The sequence below is a fragment of the Pelophylax lessonae genome (assembly GCF_965119305.1).
Source record: "Pelophylax lessonae genome assembly, chromosome: 2".
Classification (NCBI taxonomy): Eukaryota; Metazoa; Chordata; class Amphibia; order Anura; family Ranidae; genus Pelophylax; species Pelophylax lessonae.
The window spans coordinates 714,155,679-714,174,347 of NC_138769.1; the positions used below are offsets into that span (position 1 = coordinate 714,155,679).

General features: G+C 45.6%; 1 protein-coding gene across 6 annotated transcripts in view; it reads left to right on the top strand.

Annotated features, from left to right (window-relative positions):
* TENM4 (teneurin transmembrane protein 4) overlaps positions 1–18,669 on the top strand; it is a 1,723,986-nt gene that overhangs the window by 1,631,201 nt on the left and 74,116 nt on the right. For all 6 annotated transcript variants that reach the window (XM_082246029.1, XM_082246030.1, XM_082246031.1 and 3 more), the window contains 3 exons: positions 5,433–5,694; positions 16,263–16,530; positions 18,011–18,154. In XM_082246029.1, the coding sequence (XP_082102155.1) occupies positions 5,433–5,694; positions 16,263–16,530; positions 18,011–18,154 (674 nt within the window). The remainder of the gene's footprint in view (positions 1–5,432; positions 5,695–16,262; positions 16,531–18,010; positions 18,155–18,669) is intronic.

Genomic DNA, 18,669 nt, shown 5'->3' on the forward strand with positions numbered 1-18,669 from the left:
GTGAAGGGAACGCTTAAGGCGTCAGCATACCAAGACATTTTGGACAATTTCATGCTCCAAATTTGAGGCAACAGTATGGGGATGGCCCCTTCCTGTTCCAACATGACTGAGCACCAGTGCACAAAGCAAGGTCCATAAAAGCATGGATGAGCGAGTTTGGGGTGGAGTAACTTGTCCTTTACCCGATCGAACACCTTTGGGGTGAATTTGAGCAGAAACTGCGAGCCAGGCCATCTCATCCATATCAGTGCCTGACCCCACAAATGCTCTTCTGGAAGAATGGTCAAACATTCCCATAGACACACTCCTAAACCTTGTGGACAGTCTTCCCAGAAGAGTTGAAGCTGTTATAGCTGCAAAGGGTGAGCCAACTCAATATTGAACCCTACAGACTAAGACTGGGATGCCATTAAAGTTCATGTGCGTGTAAAGGCAGCCGTCCCAAAACATTTGTTTATATAGTGTAAGTACATGGGCAACATTGTGGATTACTGGCCTTCTCTGCTGCTCACTGGTTAGTAGCTGAGAAAAAGGATGCACCACAAGTGCAGCCATTAGCTGGTGGAAACCATGAAAAATAGGTTTGTGATATCGGGAAGGATTTTCAATTTTTTAATGTAATAAAGGGTTTTTTTGTTTTTTTGTTTTTTACATAGACATTTAAGACATAAATACTTTTTAAAAGTCAACTTCAACTTTATTGAAGTTGTCCTTTAAAGCTCAACTCCAGGAAAAATAAATATGCCCCCAATACATTGGAGCTGCCAATACCACCTCCGTCATTGCAAGGGTTTAGGTCTAGGTTGTGGAAAAAGCACCATTACTTATCTGAACCTCCCCTCTCCCAGCAGACAGCGTGCTCCCCTTATGCTTAAAGTAGAACTATAGGCAAAACTTTTTTTTCCATTTTGGATAGAGCAAGGAAGGATTTTAACCCTTGTCAGTTTATTTTTTTCTCCATTTGTTTCCCATATCGGAGATTTCCCTTCACTTCCTGTCCTATAGCCAAACAGGAAGTGAGAGGAAATCCATGCAAATTATGGGAATTTCTTGGGGACCCCCAGATCACCATTTCCCCTCTATTACTTTTCTGGGGGTACCCCAAAATGTAGGATTTTCTAGTATTTTCACTTTCAATTATAATGGTAAACAGGAGAAATGGAGAGGGTGAGCCTCCCTAATGGGGGCACAGACCGCAATAAAAATTGCAGGGGTTCTAATCCCTCTCCACTCTATCCAAAACTAAAAAAAAAAAAAAAAAAAGGTTTTGCCTTTAGTTATATTTTCAGTGGTGGATTGTTCCTTGATGTCCACTGTCCAATACATACAGCTATGGGCTCTGCTTCAGTCTTGATGACATCAGGGGCATCCAACCTCCAGAGCATTGGTTAGAAGAGGCTGCGAGGACCGCTATGACAATGCAGAGGAGCTTTTGGGAGGATTAAGTAAGTAACCATATGTAAATGACCATTTAACCCTTACAGTGAAGGGTCAGCCCCACTGGCAAGTGGGGATTTTTACTTTTCCTAGAGTTCAGCTTTAAAAAAAAAATCAGGCAATAAAGTTGACCTTATGGCAACTAACCACAAGTTGAAGGAAAGAAAATTGCTTGATTCCCCCATCAACACAGCCAGTGTTGATAGGGGAATCCCACCCACAGTGCTATTGTGTTCTGCTGGTGGGCAAGGCTCTACATACTCAATGATACACTGCTGGTGGCTATAGCCCTGGCAGTGTTCAGGCGAAAAAAAGAAAGGGGCTGGTCTACTGAAGTCAATCGATTAATCAACTTCAGTACAACCAGCCTGCCCATAGATGGATCCAAATTTGGCTGGTTCCTGGTAACCGGACAAATTTCCATATGTCTATGGCTGGCTAAAGAGTATCGTAACCACTGAATAGGAAGCAGAGTTTGCATGTGTAAATATAAAATATGGCTGCATAAATGTACTTATATCAATACTATTTAAACAAAAACAGTTTGAAAACTTTCGGGGACATTGCAAACAGTCTCCTTTACACACAGTTTGGGGGCAGAAATGTGCCATTAGCTGCCTCCTTGGACCACCCTGTACTGTGAATTCAAAGTGTATCTTTTAGCCAACCTGATTTAAGGACAGTACATACGGGCTGAATATCGGGCGGCATCGGCCGGTTGAATAGAACCCAGCAGACATTCAACCCGTGTGTATGGCAGCCGATCTGACAGAAGCTGGCCAGGTTCTTTTGAAGGGGCATGGCTGAGAAAGGTCTGCTGATCGACACCCGGTCAGCGCGCTCAACCGGTGTGTTCTGCAAGGGGGAGCATCACCCTGTCAGAACACAAACGTGAGGGAAATCGCTGTACTAGCATTGGATAATTAGTAGAGCAGGTCCTCCCAAGCTCTTCAGTTTTTTTCCATTTTGCCCACTGGGTTGAACAAAAAAAAAACTCTTGGTGTCTACTAGGCTTAAAGCGGAGTTCCAGCCATTTCACTCACCTGTCCAATGGTCCAGCGATGCGGCCGCCCGAAGCCTCGATCCTCTCCCTCGGCGCCGGCATCACTGCTGTGGGCACCCGGCTGTGACAGTTTGCGGCTTCACAGCCGGGTACCCACTGCGCATGCGCGAGTCGCGCTGCGCGTCTTGATTGGCCGGCAATCTTCTGGGACCTCTGACATGTCCCAGAAGATTGCAGGGAGGGAGGGGGAGAGGAGAACTTCCGTTCAGGGCGCCGCGGCCCTCCGAGCGTAAGTGAGAGCCGGTACCTGAATACCTAAAGCGGAAGTTCCACTTTTGGGTGGAACTCCGCTTTAAGTTTGGCGGAGATCAGTTGGGACCTGTCAGATTTTTTTTGCCCCCACTGAGGAGATTTGCCCTTTGTTGTTATGTTGTGGTCGGGTCCTCCAACTGTAGAGGAACAACAAGTAACGGGGTCATCCTCCTGCACTTGTGGTTCATCAATGTCTACCTTTTGCCTAACCTTGGTAGGTCTTGCTCATCAAGAGACAGAAGTGCTTGGAAAGATAGCATACCAAACAGACTTCTCAGCGTTGAACTAGAAAGGAGCAAAATTAATGGGAATGCATACTGGAAGAGCCATGTAAAACTGTCACAGAAAGAGATTTATGTGACAAAGAAGAGGGATAAGGAAACATCTGGGAGCAATCAACATAAATAAGTTATCACACCGTGAATTCATTTGTTTGAGGTCTCTTCGGGATCTGTACACAATGATGGAAAGGGGACGATTATGTCTGATCATTACTGAGCGGTGCCTATTTTATTAATGCGACGGGACTCTGTTTTTCTTTCTTTTTATTATTCAGGTAATTACAGATACAAGGTTATGAAATTGGGATAGAAGACAATTGTATGTAATTGGTTAAAAAGTGTAATTAGCCAGCCATTTACAACATCACGGAAATTACATCAAATTTTGCAGATTGCACCAACTCCAAAAGTTATAAGGACCTTCTCTAAATTATTTCGTTCAGATGTTTCCAGTGATTAGTACTGTTAATGTTACAGCATACAAAGACTTTTTTTGACTATTGTGCTCTTTCACCCTTGTGGTTAGAATTTGAGAAAGGCCCTTATCTCATGACTATCCCCCTGTGCACAAAACCAACTCCATTAAGACATGGTTTGTTCAGTTTGGTGTGGTGTAACTCAAGTTACCTGCACAGAGCCCTGGCCTCAACCCAACTGAACCCCTTTTAAGATGATTTGGAATGCCCATTGTTAGCCAGGTCTTCTCACACAACATTATTGCTTGACCTTGCTAATGCTGAATGGGTACAAATTTTCATTGACAAAGCCTTTAATAGAAGAATGGGGTTGTTTTAAGCCCTAAAACAATGGTCACAAAACTGCGGCCTGGGGGGCCAGATGTGGCCTTTTGCTCACCTTTATCTGGCCCTTAGGACACTTTTTCTACCACTGAGAGAAGACACTATTCCTTTCACTGACACCAGCAATGGGCATAATTCCTGGCATCAACAACAGGGGAACTATTTCTCCTATTAACACCAAGCACGGGGCACTATTCCTCCCACTGACACCAACCATGGGACACTATTCCTCCCACTGATACCAAAGATGGGACACTATTCCTCCCACTGATACCAATGATGGGACATTATTCCTCCCACTGATACCAATGATGGGACACTATTCCTCCCACTGATACCAATGATGGGACACTATTCCTCCCACTGACACCAATGATGGGACACTATTCCTCCCACTGATACCAATGATGGGACACTATTCCTTCCACTGATACCAATGATGGGACACTATTCCTCCCACTGATACCAATGATAGGACACTATTCCTTCCACTGACACCAATGATGGGACACTATTCCTCCCACTGACACCAATGATGGGACACTATTCCTCCCACTGACACCAATGATGGGACACTATTCCTCCCACTGATACCAATGATGGGACACTATTCCTTCCACTGATACCAATGATGGGACACTATTCCTTCCACTGATACCAATGATGGGACACTATTCCTTCCACTGATACCAATGATGGGGCACTATTCCTCCCACCGATACCAATGATCGGACACTAATCCTCCCACTGATACCAAAGATGGGACACTATTCCTCCCACTGATACCAAAGATGGGACACTATTCCTCCCCCTAATACCAATGATGGGACACTATTCCTCCCACTGATACCAAAGATGGGACACTATTCCTCCCACTGATACCAATGATGGGACACTATTCCTCCCACTGATACCAAAGATGGGACACTATTCCTCCCCCTAATACCAATGGTGGTGCGCTATTCCTCCCAACTGTAACCAATGACGGGGCACTATTCCTCCCAACTGTTACCAATTCGTTCTTCAATTTCGTCTATTGTCTGTGTCCCTTATTAATGTTCCCCTCACTTCCTTTCTGGTGAAACCACTGTCTCTGTGACGTTTCTTTTAAATATGTATACATGTTGATAACATTAACTTAATTTACATGTAAATCCAAAAGAAAGGAAGTTCCCTTTTAACATGTTGAAGTCAAAAAGAATAGCCAATTAAAATGTTTAGTGTTTTAATCTTTCTTAAAATATAAGAAAAACCTATAGTCTTCTCTTCTCTTCTTCTATTCAAAGTCCAGAATTTATACAGCGTGTCTGAGCTTTCAGAAAGCAGGAGAAGGTATATGAAAGTGCAGTCTGCAGAGCTTAGTGAGAGCTGATTGGAGGGAAGAGACTCACTCCCCTTCAGACAGCACACAAGAACAGAGCTGAGGTTGTCAATCACAGTCTGTGTGCTGGAGCTCCCTCTTTGTTGCTTTTTTTTTTTTCTCTTGGTGTCAGAGAAAATCAGAAATGACTGTGAACAGAGGAATGAGGCAGGAGACAGAATGACACTTAGTGCCACTTTAATGTATGTTTTTGTGTTTCTCTTTTTCTGTGAAAACAGCTTTGATTTGGTCACCCACGGTGGGATCTCCGCAACCCTGCGCTTTGAGCGAGCGCCATTTATCACGCAGGAACACACCCTCTGGTTACCATGGGACCGTTTCTTTGTCATGGAGACCATCACCATGCGTCACGAGGAGAATGAAATATCCAGTTGTGACCTGAGCAGTTTCGCCCGTCCCAATCCTGTGCTGTCTCCGGCACCACTTACTGCGTTTGCCAGCTCGTGTTCTGAGAAGGGGCCTATTGTACCAGAAATACAGGTAGGTACACAAACCTTACAAACACAAAGGATATCAATCAAAGTAAAGTGGACCTCTAGTTTTATTGAGAAATAATCTATAAGGGGTTTTATGTGCATTTGATGGTTTAAAGTGATTCTAAAGGCTTAATGTTTTTGTTTTACCTTAATGCATTCTAAGCATTAAGGTTAAAAACCTTCTGGGTGCTGCTCCCCTCCTAGCCCCCCCCCCTTAGACTGCTGCTCCCCTCCCAGCCCCCCCCCCTTAGACTGCTGCTCCCCTCCCAGCCCCCCCCCTTAGACTGCTGCTCCCCTCCCAGCCCCCCCCCCTTAGACTGCTGCTCCCCTCCCAGCCCCCCCCCTTAGACTGCTGCTCCCCTCCAAGCCCCCCCCCCCCTTAGACTGCTGCTCCCCTCCAAGCCCCCCCCCCTTAGACTGCTGCTCCCCTCCAGGCCCCCCCCCCTTATATTTATCTGAGCCCAATCCAGCAATGTGCATGAGAACAGCGCCTCTCCCAGGTCTCTCTCTCCTCATGGGCTCACACAGCAGCAGGAGCTATTGGCTCCCGCTGCTGTCAATCACAGTCAGTGAGCCAAAGATTGGGTGCTAAGTGGGAGGGTCTACCTTTACCATAACCACATGTTGTATTTAGAAATGCTGTATCGCCCTATTAATTTATGAAATAAACTAACCTAAGCGAATATGAAAATCCTATTATAGGAGATGCCTTATTGTGATTTAAAGCTCTGTGCAAGCTTTTGGGCAAATCCGTGAACTAATCTCATTAAAATTACCTTTTCAAATTCCTGATATGTGCATGGAATATCATCCTGGTATAATTATAATATATACCTCCCATCAACAAGGGGTGCTGTCTTTGGGCTGTACAGATGGTGCCACCACTATTTGGATCTCAGGGACTTCTGCATTCTTAGACCTCCATGCTTCTGAACAAAAAACATTAGAGACAAATCCCAAATCCTCAGTGATGTGTTTAGTTACTTGAGCAGCAGACTAATGGCACTTAAAACTTGCAACTGGATATGCCGGCTTGGGGCAATATGCATGTTTTCACCATCGAATGGGTGTTGAAATTTTGCATAGCAAACCCCGAGCACATTTTTAATGGCAGTTAAACCCTCTGTTATTGTTGACCTTTCCTTCTAAAAAGTGTTTGTCTGGATACCTTGCTTATCCACGGACCTTAATTCTGGACAATGGCTTTGAAAGTATAGACAGTGCTGAAATATAGAGACAGTCAACTCTCTGATAGTCAAAGGACGTGCCCACTTTTAGTACCACTCACAAGTTCACCAGCCCCAGTCCTCCTAACCAGTACTAATTCAGGAATCTTACACCTAACTGCTTACTTAGTTCCGCCACTTGTATCCTCCATGCCGAAACTCTCTATGGCACAGATAAATAAATGAGTGTGTTGCGCTGCAAATAGTCGCAATAAATGGGTGCAAACTGCACCAAAACATACAACATAGTGTAACTGTTGAACATCAATCTAATAACCTAAATAATAATATCAAGTGACATCCGCAATGCAATCAAAGATAAAACAATAAATTTAGCAACAAATCCTGTACAAAGAGTGAGTGTACCAGGTGCTTAATATCCATCACGTGCTTCTTGTGTACTGAAAATCCCACACCTTGTGCATTAATCAAAGTGCTTCTGAAATAGGGTCACTCGTGACACCTCCGTTCTCTCTAAACTCTCACCTTCCAATTAATAGTATGTGCAGAGTAACATTCAAATCAAGGGTAACCACATATATGACCTAGATGATCCCAAAAGGGTGATGATGAGGGCAGCACACAAAGTCAACGATAGTGTAACACCCTTTGTTGATGCGTAGAAAATGTTTAAAAATGAAGAAATGCAAAAACCGTGTAAGACAATGGCAAGCCTAAAATTGAGACCCCCAACCTGCGGTAAAAAACTTGAGAGTGTAGGGGACTCACATTTGCGTATTGAGCTGACTTGCTGTAGGGGGCAACCAGGAAGGTGCAGCAGTGCAGGTGGCCTCACTGTAGTCCTAGCCGTAGAGATGGAGATGGAGGGGTGTCCCAGGGGGATGTGGAGAGGGAAACCCAGATCACCTAGTGCCCATGATGAACGGCAAGGGGGAGTGTGAAGCAGTGGCGGTGTCTCCATGGTAGGACCCCTCTGCGGTGCTCTCATTATCCGTGGTACTGATCCTATTACATTTTCCGAGGTCATTGTGGTTTTTAAACATTGGGGGGAGGAAATATAGCCTCCCATAGTGTCGTTTAATCCATTTTATTTACGTAAAAATATGCATTTACAAGATAAAATACATTAAAAAGCCTTTAAACCATAAGACATGAGGATTAACATCCGCCTACGTCACTTCCGGTCCAGGACTGCCTCCGCCAAACCCTACGTGTTACGTCACTGTCACGTGACTTCATCAGGGACTGCCACATGAATGGGACAATACTCTCACATTGGAGACACTCTGAGAACAGCCCCGTTCAAGTCTCTGAGGGCTCAATACACATCCAGCACTGAATAGGAGGAGTGAAACAATAGTGGAGGCCACAACAGTGAATCATTAACGTAAACAATTGGGTGTGGGGTGGTTAGGCTAGTTTAGAATAGGAGCCTAAAAAAAATAAATAATTTTGCGCTGTCCCCTAAGACGTATCACTTACATTATTACTGTGTTTTGCACAATTATTTTAGTAAGTGGGAAAAAATTAAAATTGTAATAAATTAATAATGTGTAAAATTAATCTGTTATAAACAACAAAGGTGTGCAAAACCAATCTGTGATAAACGCAACAAAAGTGTGCAAAAAGAGAGTCCTACCAGAAATAAATAATAATAATGTTTCTGTTCAGTGTGACTCCTTCAGTGCTCCACTGCCAATACACTATTCCACTGCTTACCAGATGATTAGACCCCCCTAGCCTTAGGAGGTCTGAAAGCACATGAATGAATCAGTCATCCAAACTGTAACATGAATCAATCTCTGCCATAAAGAGTTTTTCAGCCAGGTCAAACAATAGCTGCTATAGAAGAAACACAAAGAAGCTCCATAGTGTAGTAGTTAAAAATCCAAAATGTTATTGTAAAGAAAGGTACTTACAAACAATATACCAGAGACAGCATGTAAAGCATGTTCAAGTCCCTGTTCGACTCCGCCCAATGCGATTCATCACGTGATTTCATCAAGGGGCTATTGGAGCCACCATAAAAAAAAAGATGAATACATACTTCTTTAGAATAGGGGGGCTGGGGAGGGGTTCACATTTTACTAGAAGTGCAAATTTCCTTTTATAAATAGACTTCACTAAGATGTATGAACCTATTACCTAAGTTATAGGTGGTGGGCTATGTATCTACTTCCATGACTCTATCCATGACGTGATAAAACCACCACATAGCAGTAGATTGGGTTCTTGATCTTGACATTAGAGGCAAGACGTGGACAGCTAGGTAGAGTGAAATGTAAGGAGCAAAGTGGAATTAGAGGATTTAGTGACTAAAACTGATACATGATCTGTGAAAATTGGTAAAATAATGCATCTGGTGTATACGTTACCCAACACTGGACTCAGTTAAGCAAAGAAAATTGTGAGGTTGGCGTATATATCGGTTTTGTAGCCTTAGACAAAATGACAGCAGGCTACAAAGAGTAAAAAAGAAAATCACTTTTATTATCCAAGCTGCTTTTGCCCGGATGGATGCAGCAAATGGTTCTAGGTGGGGCCACCTGCTTAATGGAAGTCATTTGTTTAATTAGCTCAGGAAGACGGTGAAGTGGAGCAGAGTAGCTTTAATGATCAAATTGAGGACTTCCAACCTTTTGCGCAATGTTTACATTTAACGGTGGATAAATGAGACTGTCAAGGTGATGGAAGACTTCAATGAGGAGTAAATTAAAGAGTGCTTTACATGCTTGGTGTTATTTACAGCCTCAGGAAAACAACCTGGTTGCCTCATTCTCAGATTGCTTTCCTTCAATGTGAAGTTTGTCACCTGCATGGAGCAAAAGCAGCCATTTTGTGAGATGCAGTGCTCAATAGCCTATCGGTGATACATAATTACCTTAGTGGCTGTGGCACTGACAAGAGTCTGTGGTGGACAGCAGCATTGGAGCCTGCAGTGGGTAGCAGCAGCAGCAGCATTGAAGCCTGCAATCGACAACAGCATTGGAGCCTGCAGTATGCAGCAGTGTTGGGGTCTGCAGTGGGTAACCGCATTGGCTTCTGCAGTGGACAACAGTGTTGAGACATGCAGGGGGCAGCAGAGTCGAAGCCTGCAGCAGGCATCATCATCAGAGCAAGCAGTGGGCATCAACGTTGGAGCCTACAGTGGGCATCAACGTTGGAGCCTGCAGTGGGAATCAATGTTGGAGCCTGCAGTGGGCATCAATGTTGGAGCCTGCAGTGGGCATCAATGTTGGAGCCTGCAGTGGGCATCAATGTTGGAGCCTTCAGTGGGCATCAATGTTGGAGCCTTCAGGGGGCATCAATGTTGGAGCCTGCAGGGGGCATCAACGTTGGAGCCTGCAGGGGGCATCAACGTTGGAGCCTGCAGGGGGCATCAACGTTGGAGCCTGCAGGGGGCATCAACGTTGGAGCCTGCAGGGGGCATCAACGTTGGAGCCTGCAGGGGGCATCAACGTTGGAGCCTGCAGGGGGCATCAACGTTGGAGCCTGCAGGGGGCATCAACGTTGGAGCCTGCAGGGGGCATCAACGTTGGAGCCTCCAGTGGGCATCAACGTTGGAGCCTGCAGTGGGCATCAATGTTGGAGCCTGCAGTGGGCATCAACGTTGGAGCCTGTGGTAGGTATAAATGTAGGAGCCTGCGGTAGGCATAAATGTAGGAGCTTACAGTGGGCAGCAATGTTGAAGCCTGCAGTGAGCAGCAACGTTGGAGCCAGCAGTTGGAAGCAGGATTTGACCCTGCAGTTCGCATCAGTGAAGGAACCTGCAGTGAGCATCAGCATAGGATCCTACAATGGGCATCAGTGTAGAACCCTTCAATGGGCATCAGCATTGTAGCCTACAGTGGACAGGAATGTTGGAGCCAGCATTCGGCAGCAGCATTGGTACCAGCAGTGAGTGGCAGGGTAGGTGCCTGCAGTGGGCATCAGGGTTGGACCCTGCAGTTAGCAGCAACATTGGAGCCAGCAGCGGGCAGCAACATTGGAGCATGCAGCAGACATAAACGTTGGAGCAAGCAGTGGGCATCAAGGTTGGAGCCTGCCGTGGGCATCAACGTTGGAGCCTACAGTGGGCATCAACGTTGGAGCCTACAGTGGGCATCAACGTTGGAGCCTGCAGTGGGAATCAATGTTGGAGCCTGCAGTGGGCATCAATGTTGGAGCCTGCAGTGGGCATCAATGTTGGAGCCTTCAGTGGGCATCAATGTTGGAGCCTTCAGTGGGCATCAATGTTGGAGCCTTCAGGGGGCATCAATGTTGGAGCCTTCAGGGGGCATCAACGTTGGAGCTTGCAGGGGGCATCAACGTTGGAGCCTGCAGGGGGCATCAACGTTGGAGCCTGCAGGGGGCATCAACGTTGGAGCCTGCAGTGGGCATCAACGTTGGAGCCTGCAGTGGGCATCAACATTGGAGCCTGCAGTGGGCATCAACGTTGGAGCCTGCAGTGGGCATCAACGTTGGAGCCTGCAGTGGGCATCAACGTTGGAGCCTGCAGTGGGCATCAACGTTGGAGCCTGCAGTGGGCATCAACGTTGGAGCCTGCAGTGGGCATCAACGTTGGAGCCTGTGGTAGGTATAAATGTAGGAGCCTGCGGTAGGCATAAATGTAGGAGCCTACAGTGGGCAGCAATGTTGAAGCCTGCAGTGAGCAGCAACGTTGGAGCCAGCAGTTGGAAGCAGGATTTGACCCTGCAGTGGGCATCAGTGAAGGAACCTGCAGTGAGCATCAGCATAGGATCCTACAATGGGCATCAGTGTAGAACCCTTCAATGGGCATCAGCATTGTAGCCTACAGTGGACAGGAATGTTGGAGCCAGCATTCGGCAGCAGCATTGGTACCAGCAGTGAGTGGCAGGGTAGGTGCCTGCAGTGGGCATCAGGGTTGGACCCTTCAGTTAGCAGCAACATTGGAGCCAGCAGCGGGCAGCAACATTGGAGCATGCAGCAGACATAAACGGAGGCTGCAGTGTGCATCAACTTTGGAGCCTGCAGTGAGCATCAGCATAGGAGGCTGCATTGGGCATCAGTATAGGAGCCTGCAATGCGCATCAGCATTAGAGCTTGCAGTAGGCATCCATGCTGGAGCGTGCAGTGGGCATTAATGCTGGAGCCTGCATCCATGCTTGAGCATGCAGTGGGCATACATGCTGGAGCCCTCAGTGAGCGTCCATGCTGGAGCCCTCAGTGGGCGTCCATGCTGGAGCCCTCAGTGGGCGTCCATGCTGGAGCCCTCAGTGGGCGTCCATGCTGGAGCCCTCAGTGGGCGTCCATGCTGGAGCCTGCAGTGGGCGTCCATGCTGGAGCCTGCAGTGGGCATCAGCGTTGATGACTTCATGTCTCTTCTGCAATACAGAGTGGCCTGCTTCCAATTTTTTAATTGTTGGTTTGGTTTAGTTCAGCTTCCAAAGCTATCTTCCTTTAGCTAACTGCCAGTCCTTTTAGCAGCTAGGAGCAAAGACAGGAACCTTCGTGTAAGCTCTAAATCGCAGCTTGGAGCTTACACCAGGCTAAAGATTCTTTCCCCACCCCCAAGGAACAGCCCTGTGTGTCTGGTCATGAAGTACTAGCATTGTCATGTAGGAGGAAGGAGAGTGTCACATGCTCGCCCATGTCAGAAAGTGCTGAGTATTGACTATGTGCAGCAGAGGAGAGGGTGGTGGTTAAGTGAACATACATTTGTAAATCACAGGTTAACTTTAAGCACAATTTTGTGCGACTGAAACACGAGACTGTTATGCACATTACATTTTAACCTTCTCAAACAATTTTATTCCTCTTGTTTGGCCTGCCCACAAAACCAAATAAATCCGTGCTTAACATCTTCCACTCTCTAAATCTGCTTGTGAATAGAAAACTTACAGGCTTCGGAAAAATAAATGCATGTTAAGTGCGGAGTTCAAAAAAACATGCCCTCCCCCCTCCTGTTCCCAGAGGTTCCGTCAGAACAGTCTCGGCAAACTCAAACACGTTAACATTATGTTTGAAGTTTGCAGTCATTGTTCACTCGCGGCGAGAATACATTTGCAGACGAGATCTTTGAGGGGCAAATTATACGCTTCTGCCTGCCTGGTGGGTTTTTTGTTTTGTGGCCGCACTTACGCTTGTGTCATCTATTTGCCGGGGCTCTCACAATCCACTTCAGCACAGCAAAGTCTAATGCTGCTAATCAAAGCAGAGTGGAAAATTGAACTTTGTAAAGCGCTGTTAGTAACGACGGCTCTCAAATGTTGGTACGCAAGATAAGAGAGCGCTTGTTAAAAAATAAATAATAGACGAAAGAAATTTTTAATGCTCAAAAAGTTCCGGTCAGACCAGGTAAATATAAATTAAGGCTTTCTGACTGTGCTAGGTCTTTGTAACAATAGTTTCCTGGGATTTGTGATTTAAATGGACAATGATGTAACAAAAAAACAAAAAAAATCATTTTGTTTTATAGTTTTTTTTTTTATATGTATTTCTGGTAAATGCATGTCTAGTTTAAAGTTCAACTGAAGTTTCAGATTCAATTTTCTCATTACATTCCAGATGCAATAAAACAAAAGTGTGCAAAGTTTTACAGTTCTTTAGAAAGCAGTCACAGCCTGAGCAGAAAAGCCTGTCCCCTGCCAAAGGCTGCAGAGACAGATGCTTGCTCTCTATGGGAAACCAGTGGTCTCTCTACAGTGGTCTGACATACCCCCAGCTACATCAGAGCTTTAGCTTTCAACTCATTCGTGAATGTGAGCCTTGTATATTGCAGGGCCATAAGTCTGAGGCTGGGTTCACATATGTGGGAATTGGATGACATGCGAGTGTTCCCTGGCTCTCAGTGGAGCCAGTCCTGGAAGTTTTTGGGTCTGGTTAATGTGCAAATTCAGACAAAAACTTGGACCTGAACCGGTCAACAGAAACTCAACTAGACCCCAGGCTGGAACCCGCGCCCATACATATGTGAACCTGGCCTGACTCGTCATGGGAAAGAAGGTGGGGGGGGGGGGTTTGCAGAGAGATCACTGCTTCCACACAGAGAACAAGGGGGATTCTCTACAGCAGTGGTCTCCAAAGTATGGCCCTTTGCTTGCCTTTATCTGGCCCTTGGGGCACTGTTCCACCAACTGACCCCAATCATGGTCAATTATGGTCCTTCCTGGGCAGATACTGGCACTTGCTTTCGGAGGACCATGTTTTATCAAAATATGTACGCGATAACCCTGAGATTGTCATCCGAAAAGCGATTTGACCACAAGTCATTATGTATCAGGTGAGATACAAGAACAGAAACTCACCAGACCCCAGGATGGAACCCGCGCCCATATATATGTGAACCTGGCCTGACTCGTCATGGGAAAGAAGGTGGGGGGGGTTCGCAGAGAGCTCACTGCTTCCACACAGAGGACAAGGGTGATTCTCTACAGCAGTGGCCTCCAAAGTGTGGCTCTTTGCTTGCCTTTATCTGGCCCTTGGGGCACTATTCCACCAACTGACCCCAATTACTGTCAATTATGGTCCTTCCTGGGCAGATACTGGCACTTGCTTTCGGAGGACCATGTTTTATCAAAATATGTACGCGATAACCCTGAGATTGTCATCTGAAAAGCGATTTGGCCACAGGTCATTATGTATCAGGTGAGATACAAGAACAGAAACTTACCAGACCCCAGGCTGGAACCCGCGCCCATGCATATGTGAACTTGGCATTGACTTGGCATGGGAACGAAGGTAGGGGGGTTTTGCAGAGAGATCGTTGCATCCACAAAGAGAACAAGGGTGATTCTCTACAGCAGTGGCCTCCAAAGTGTGGCTCTTTGCTTGCCTTTATCTGGCCCTTGGGGCACTATTCCACCAACTGACCCCAATCACGGTCAATTATGGTCCTTTCTGGGCAGATACTGGCACTTGCTTTCGGAGGACCATGTTTTATCAAAATATGTACGCGATGACGCTGAGATTGTCATCCGAAAAGCGATTTGACCACAAGTCATTATGTATCAGGTGAGATACAAGAATAGAAACCCAGAGGCATTTACAGATGTGGTCTATGCCCCCACTGCCCCTGGGTTAACCTCCTTTCTACTTCCTAATGGAGAACATTGTATGCCTAAATTCTATGCTGACTGTGGGACTCAGGGGGTTTTATATATTTGATGACATGTCGACGTAGGGAAAACTGTATGGCAATTGAGACAACGTATTAATGATAATATAGTATCTCACAAAAGTGAGTACACCCCTCACATTTTTGTAAATATTCTATTGTATCTTTTCATGTGACAACACTGAAGAAATTACACTTTGCTACAATGTAAAGTAGTGAGTGTACAGCTTGTATAACAGTGTAAAATTTTCTGTCCCCTCAAAATAACTCCACACACAGCCATTAATGCCTAAACCGCTGCCAACAAAAGTGAGTACACCCCTAAGTGAAAATGTCCAATTTGGGCCCAATTAGCCATTTTCCCTCCCCGGGGTCATGTGACTCGTTAGTGTTACAAGGTCGCAGGTGTGTTAAATTTGGTGTTATCGCTCTCACTCATACTGGTCACTGGAAGTTCAACATGGCACCTCATGGCAAACAACTCCCAGAGGATCTAAAAAAGATAATTGTTGCTATACATAAAGATGGCCTAGACTATAAGAAGATTGCCAAGACCCTGAAACTGTGCTGCAGCACAATTGCCAAGACCATGCAGTGGTTTAACAGAACAGGTTCCACTCAGAACAGGCCTTGCCATGGTCAACCAAAGAAGTTGAGTGCACGTGCTCAGCGTCATATCCAGAGGTTGTCTTTGGGAAATAGATGTATGAGTGCTGCCAGCATTGCTGCAAAGGTTGAAAGGTGGGGGGGGGGGGGGGGGTCAGCATCTACAGGAAGTGCCTAACACAAGGTAAAAAAAAAAAAAAAACATTTTTGTAACTTATTTTCCAGAAAAAATAAATGTGTATAACCAAAGACTGGCTCTTCTTATAAGAAAACATATTTTTGCAGGTATTATTTTTGGATTGTACGCTCTAAAGAGCAAGGCCCTCTCATTCTTCTTGTATTGGATTTTGTAACTATGCTGTCGCCCTCCGTTTTGTAAAGCTCTGCTCGAACTGTTGGCACTAAAAAAATCCTGTAGAATAATAATTTAAAAAAAAAGACACTGTCACCTTTCTCATGCAGGGAAAAGTGATAATGTCTCTGTATATTTGCAGTTGAAGCCACATTGCCACGTCCAAGGCACCTCTACAGAGTGCGATCTCCAACTCAAAACTGAGCCTCCCAACCTAAGACATTTAATATATAGCAATGTATAAACTAAGAGGCATGCCTTGGAGGAAGCCCCATCCTTAAAGAACATTCCTCTGGCCAATGGAGTCAAATACCAGTTAATCATATTAGCAAATTGTTTCTGCTTTCCAGGCTTTGCAGGAAGAGATTCCAGTCCCCGGAACCAAAATTAAGCTGAACTACCTGAGCACCCGAAACGCCGGCTACAAGTCAGTTCTGAGGATCAGCTTGACTCATCACATTATTCCTTTCAATCTCATGAAAGTACACCTGATGGTCGCTGTGGAGGGTCGCCTGTTCAGAAAGTGGTTTGCTGCCGCCCCCGACCTCTCTTATTCCTTCATCTGGGACAAGACAGATGTCTACAGCCAGAAGGTCTATGGACTTTCTGAAGCCTTTGGTAAGCTTTAATGGTTGCACTGTTTATAAACCAGAGCAGGCATCGTTAAATCAAATCTGTCGTTAAAAAAAAAAAAAAAAAAAAGCCTGCAAATAGCAAGCACACTATGCAGTGCTGAAGACTGCTAAGGAGGGGGGGGGGGTGCAAACAAGTGGAGCGTCCCCTTTTGGGTGGAACTCCGCTTTAAGATTGTTGGCTTTCTCTGCAATTCTGCTCACTCATAAATCTCCTACTTTGTGCTTATATAAGAGATTGAAAGGTTGCAAAGTCCCTGCTGGGAGGGCGAGCTGAGCTGCAGAGTCAATGCAGGAAGGAAGGAGCAGGGGGAGCTAAGCTGCAAAACTGCTGCCCACGGGGGGGAGCTGAGCAGCAGAATGAACGACTGCTGGGAGGGGAGAGCTGATTTGCAGAATTACTACTGGGAGGGAGAGAGCTTGAGCTACAGAATCACTGCTGGGGGTAAAGCTGAGCTGCAGAATCGGGAGAGCTGAAATGCGGAATCCCCGCTTGGAGCAGGTAGCAGAAATAGCTATACTGCATAGTCACTGCTAAGAAGGGTAGCAAAGGTAGCTGAGCCACACAGTTCTAGGTCAGAACAGGGGTAACTGAGCTACAGAATCATTGCTTGGAGTATGGAGCAGAAATAGCTATACTGCAGAATCACTGCTAGAAAAGGTTGCAGTGGCATCTGAGCTGCAGAATCCTAGCTGGGAGCAGGGGGAGCTGCGCTGAAGAGTCACTGTTGGGAGTGGTAGCAGGGGTAGCTGAGCTGCAGAATCGCTACTGGGAGGGGTTGCTGAGCTGTATAATTTTTGCTGGGAGGATGGGACAGGTGGGACCGAGCTGCAGAATCACTGCTGGGAGGGATAGCTTAACTGCAGAATCCTTACTGGAAGGTGGGATCATGGGGAACTGAGCTGCTGAGAGAATCACTTTGGTGCTTCTGCTGTAAACTTTGAGAATTATTTGCTCCACATTGCCTGTAGCTACAGAGGGCTTGTTTTACAATTAATTTAATGCTTAAGAATATGTAAATATTTTAATGTTTATTGGCTGACCAAATTACATTTTAATGAGATCCAGAATATACTGCAAGCTTGGCTCACAGGAGCTGCTGCATAGGAAGGACTTTCTTCTGTAGAGGAAGTGTTGATCTTATTTTTAACTTCGATCTTTATTGACCAATAAAACAATGCATTTTCACCCTTTGATAGTTGATGCAATTGAGGTCTATGGTGTTCCTCTGTCTGAAAGCTATTATACTAGTAATCATATTAGCAGTGACTGATTAGCTGACCGCTGGTATTCAGAACCCTCTCTGTGAAGAGAATTGAGGTTGTGAAATGAGCTGTTTTAGCATAATGATATTTTTTCCGTGATTGGCACCTGCCAGTGAAAATGCCGCTTCCTGTGTTTTGTGGCCTTCAAGCACGTTTTTATCTGGATATTTAGGTCAGATCTCTCTCTCTTTGAATTCCAGTCTCTGTAGGTTATGAATATGAATCCTGTCCGGATCTCATTTTGTGGGAGAAAAGAACGGCCATTCTGCAGGGTTATGAAATTGAGGCATCCAAGCTCGGTGGCTGGTCTCTGGATAAACATCACGCGCTCAATATACAGACTGGTGAGTTGAGATTATGGCTTTTCAGAGGTCTCTGTAAGGCCAGAATATTGTTCTTAGATTGACAGGTGCTTAAAGAATTGTGATAACATTACAGGGTATGTTGCTTGTCATAATTGGGTAATCCAGCGTCTTCACTAACGTGTCTAGAAAGGCAAGGAGAATTGGGGTACACACTTGCTTCCCTTAAATGCTCAGGTCTTGTACTCATTACTGCATTTGTGAACTAACCTGGAGAGCACACACTTATGTAAATGGATTCCATGCATGCTTTCTTTATTAAAACTCTGTATGCAGAGAACCCTGTGTCTGCCTGCATACACAATAGAAATTTGAACTTGCAGAACATTAATGATCCCAGCTCGGGAAATCCCTTTTTTCAGTGGGCACTGGAATAAACGTCCCCATTGGAAGACTTCCTCTCTATTCCAGCTCCGATGTTGACTTACAATTTTGGCTTTCTCATGACTGTCCGTCCCAGTGACAGTAGTTAAGTGTAGGTATCACCCGATTATCGG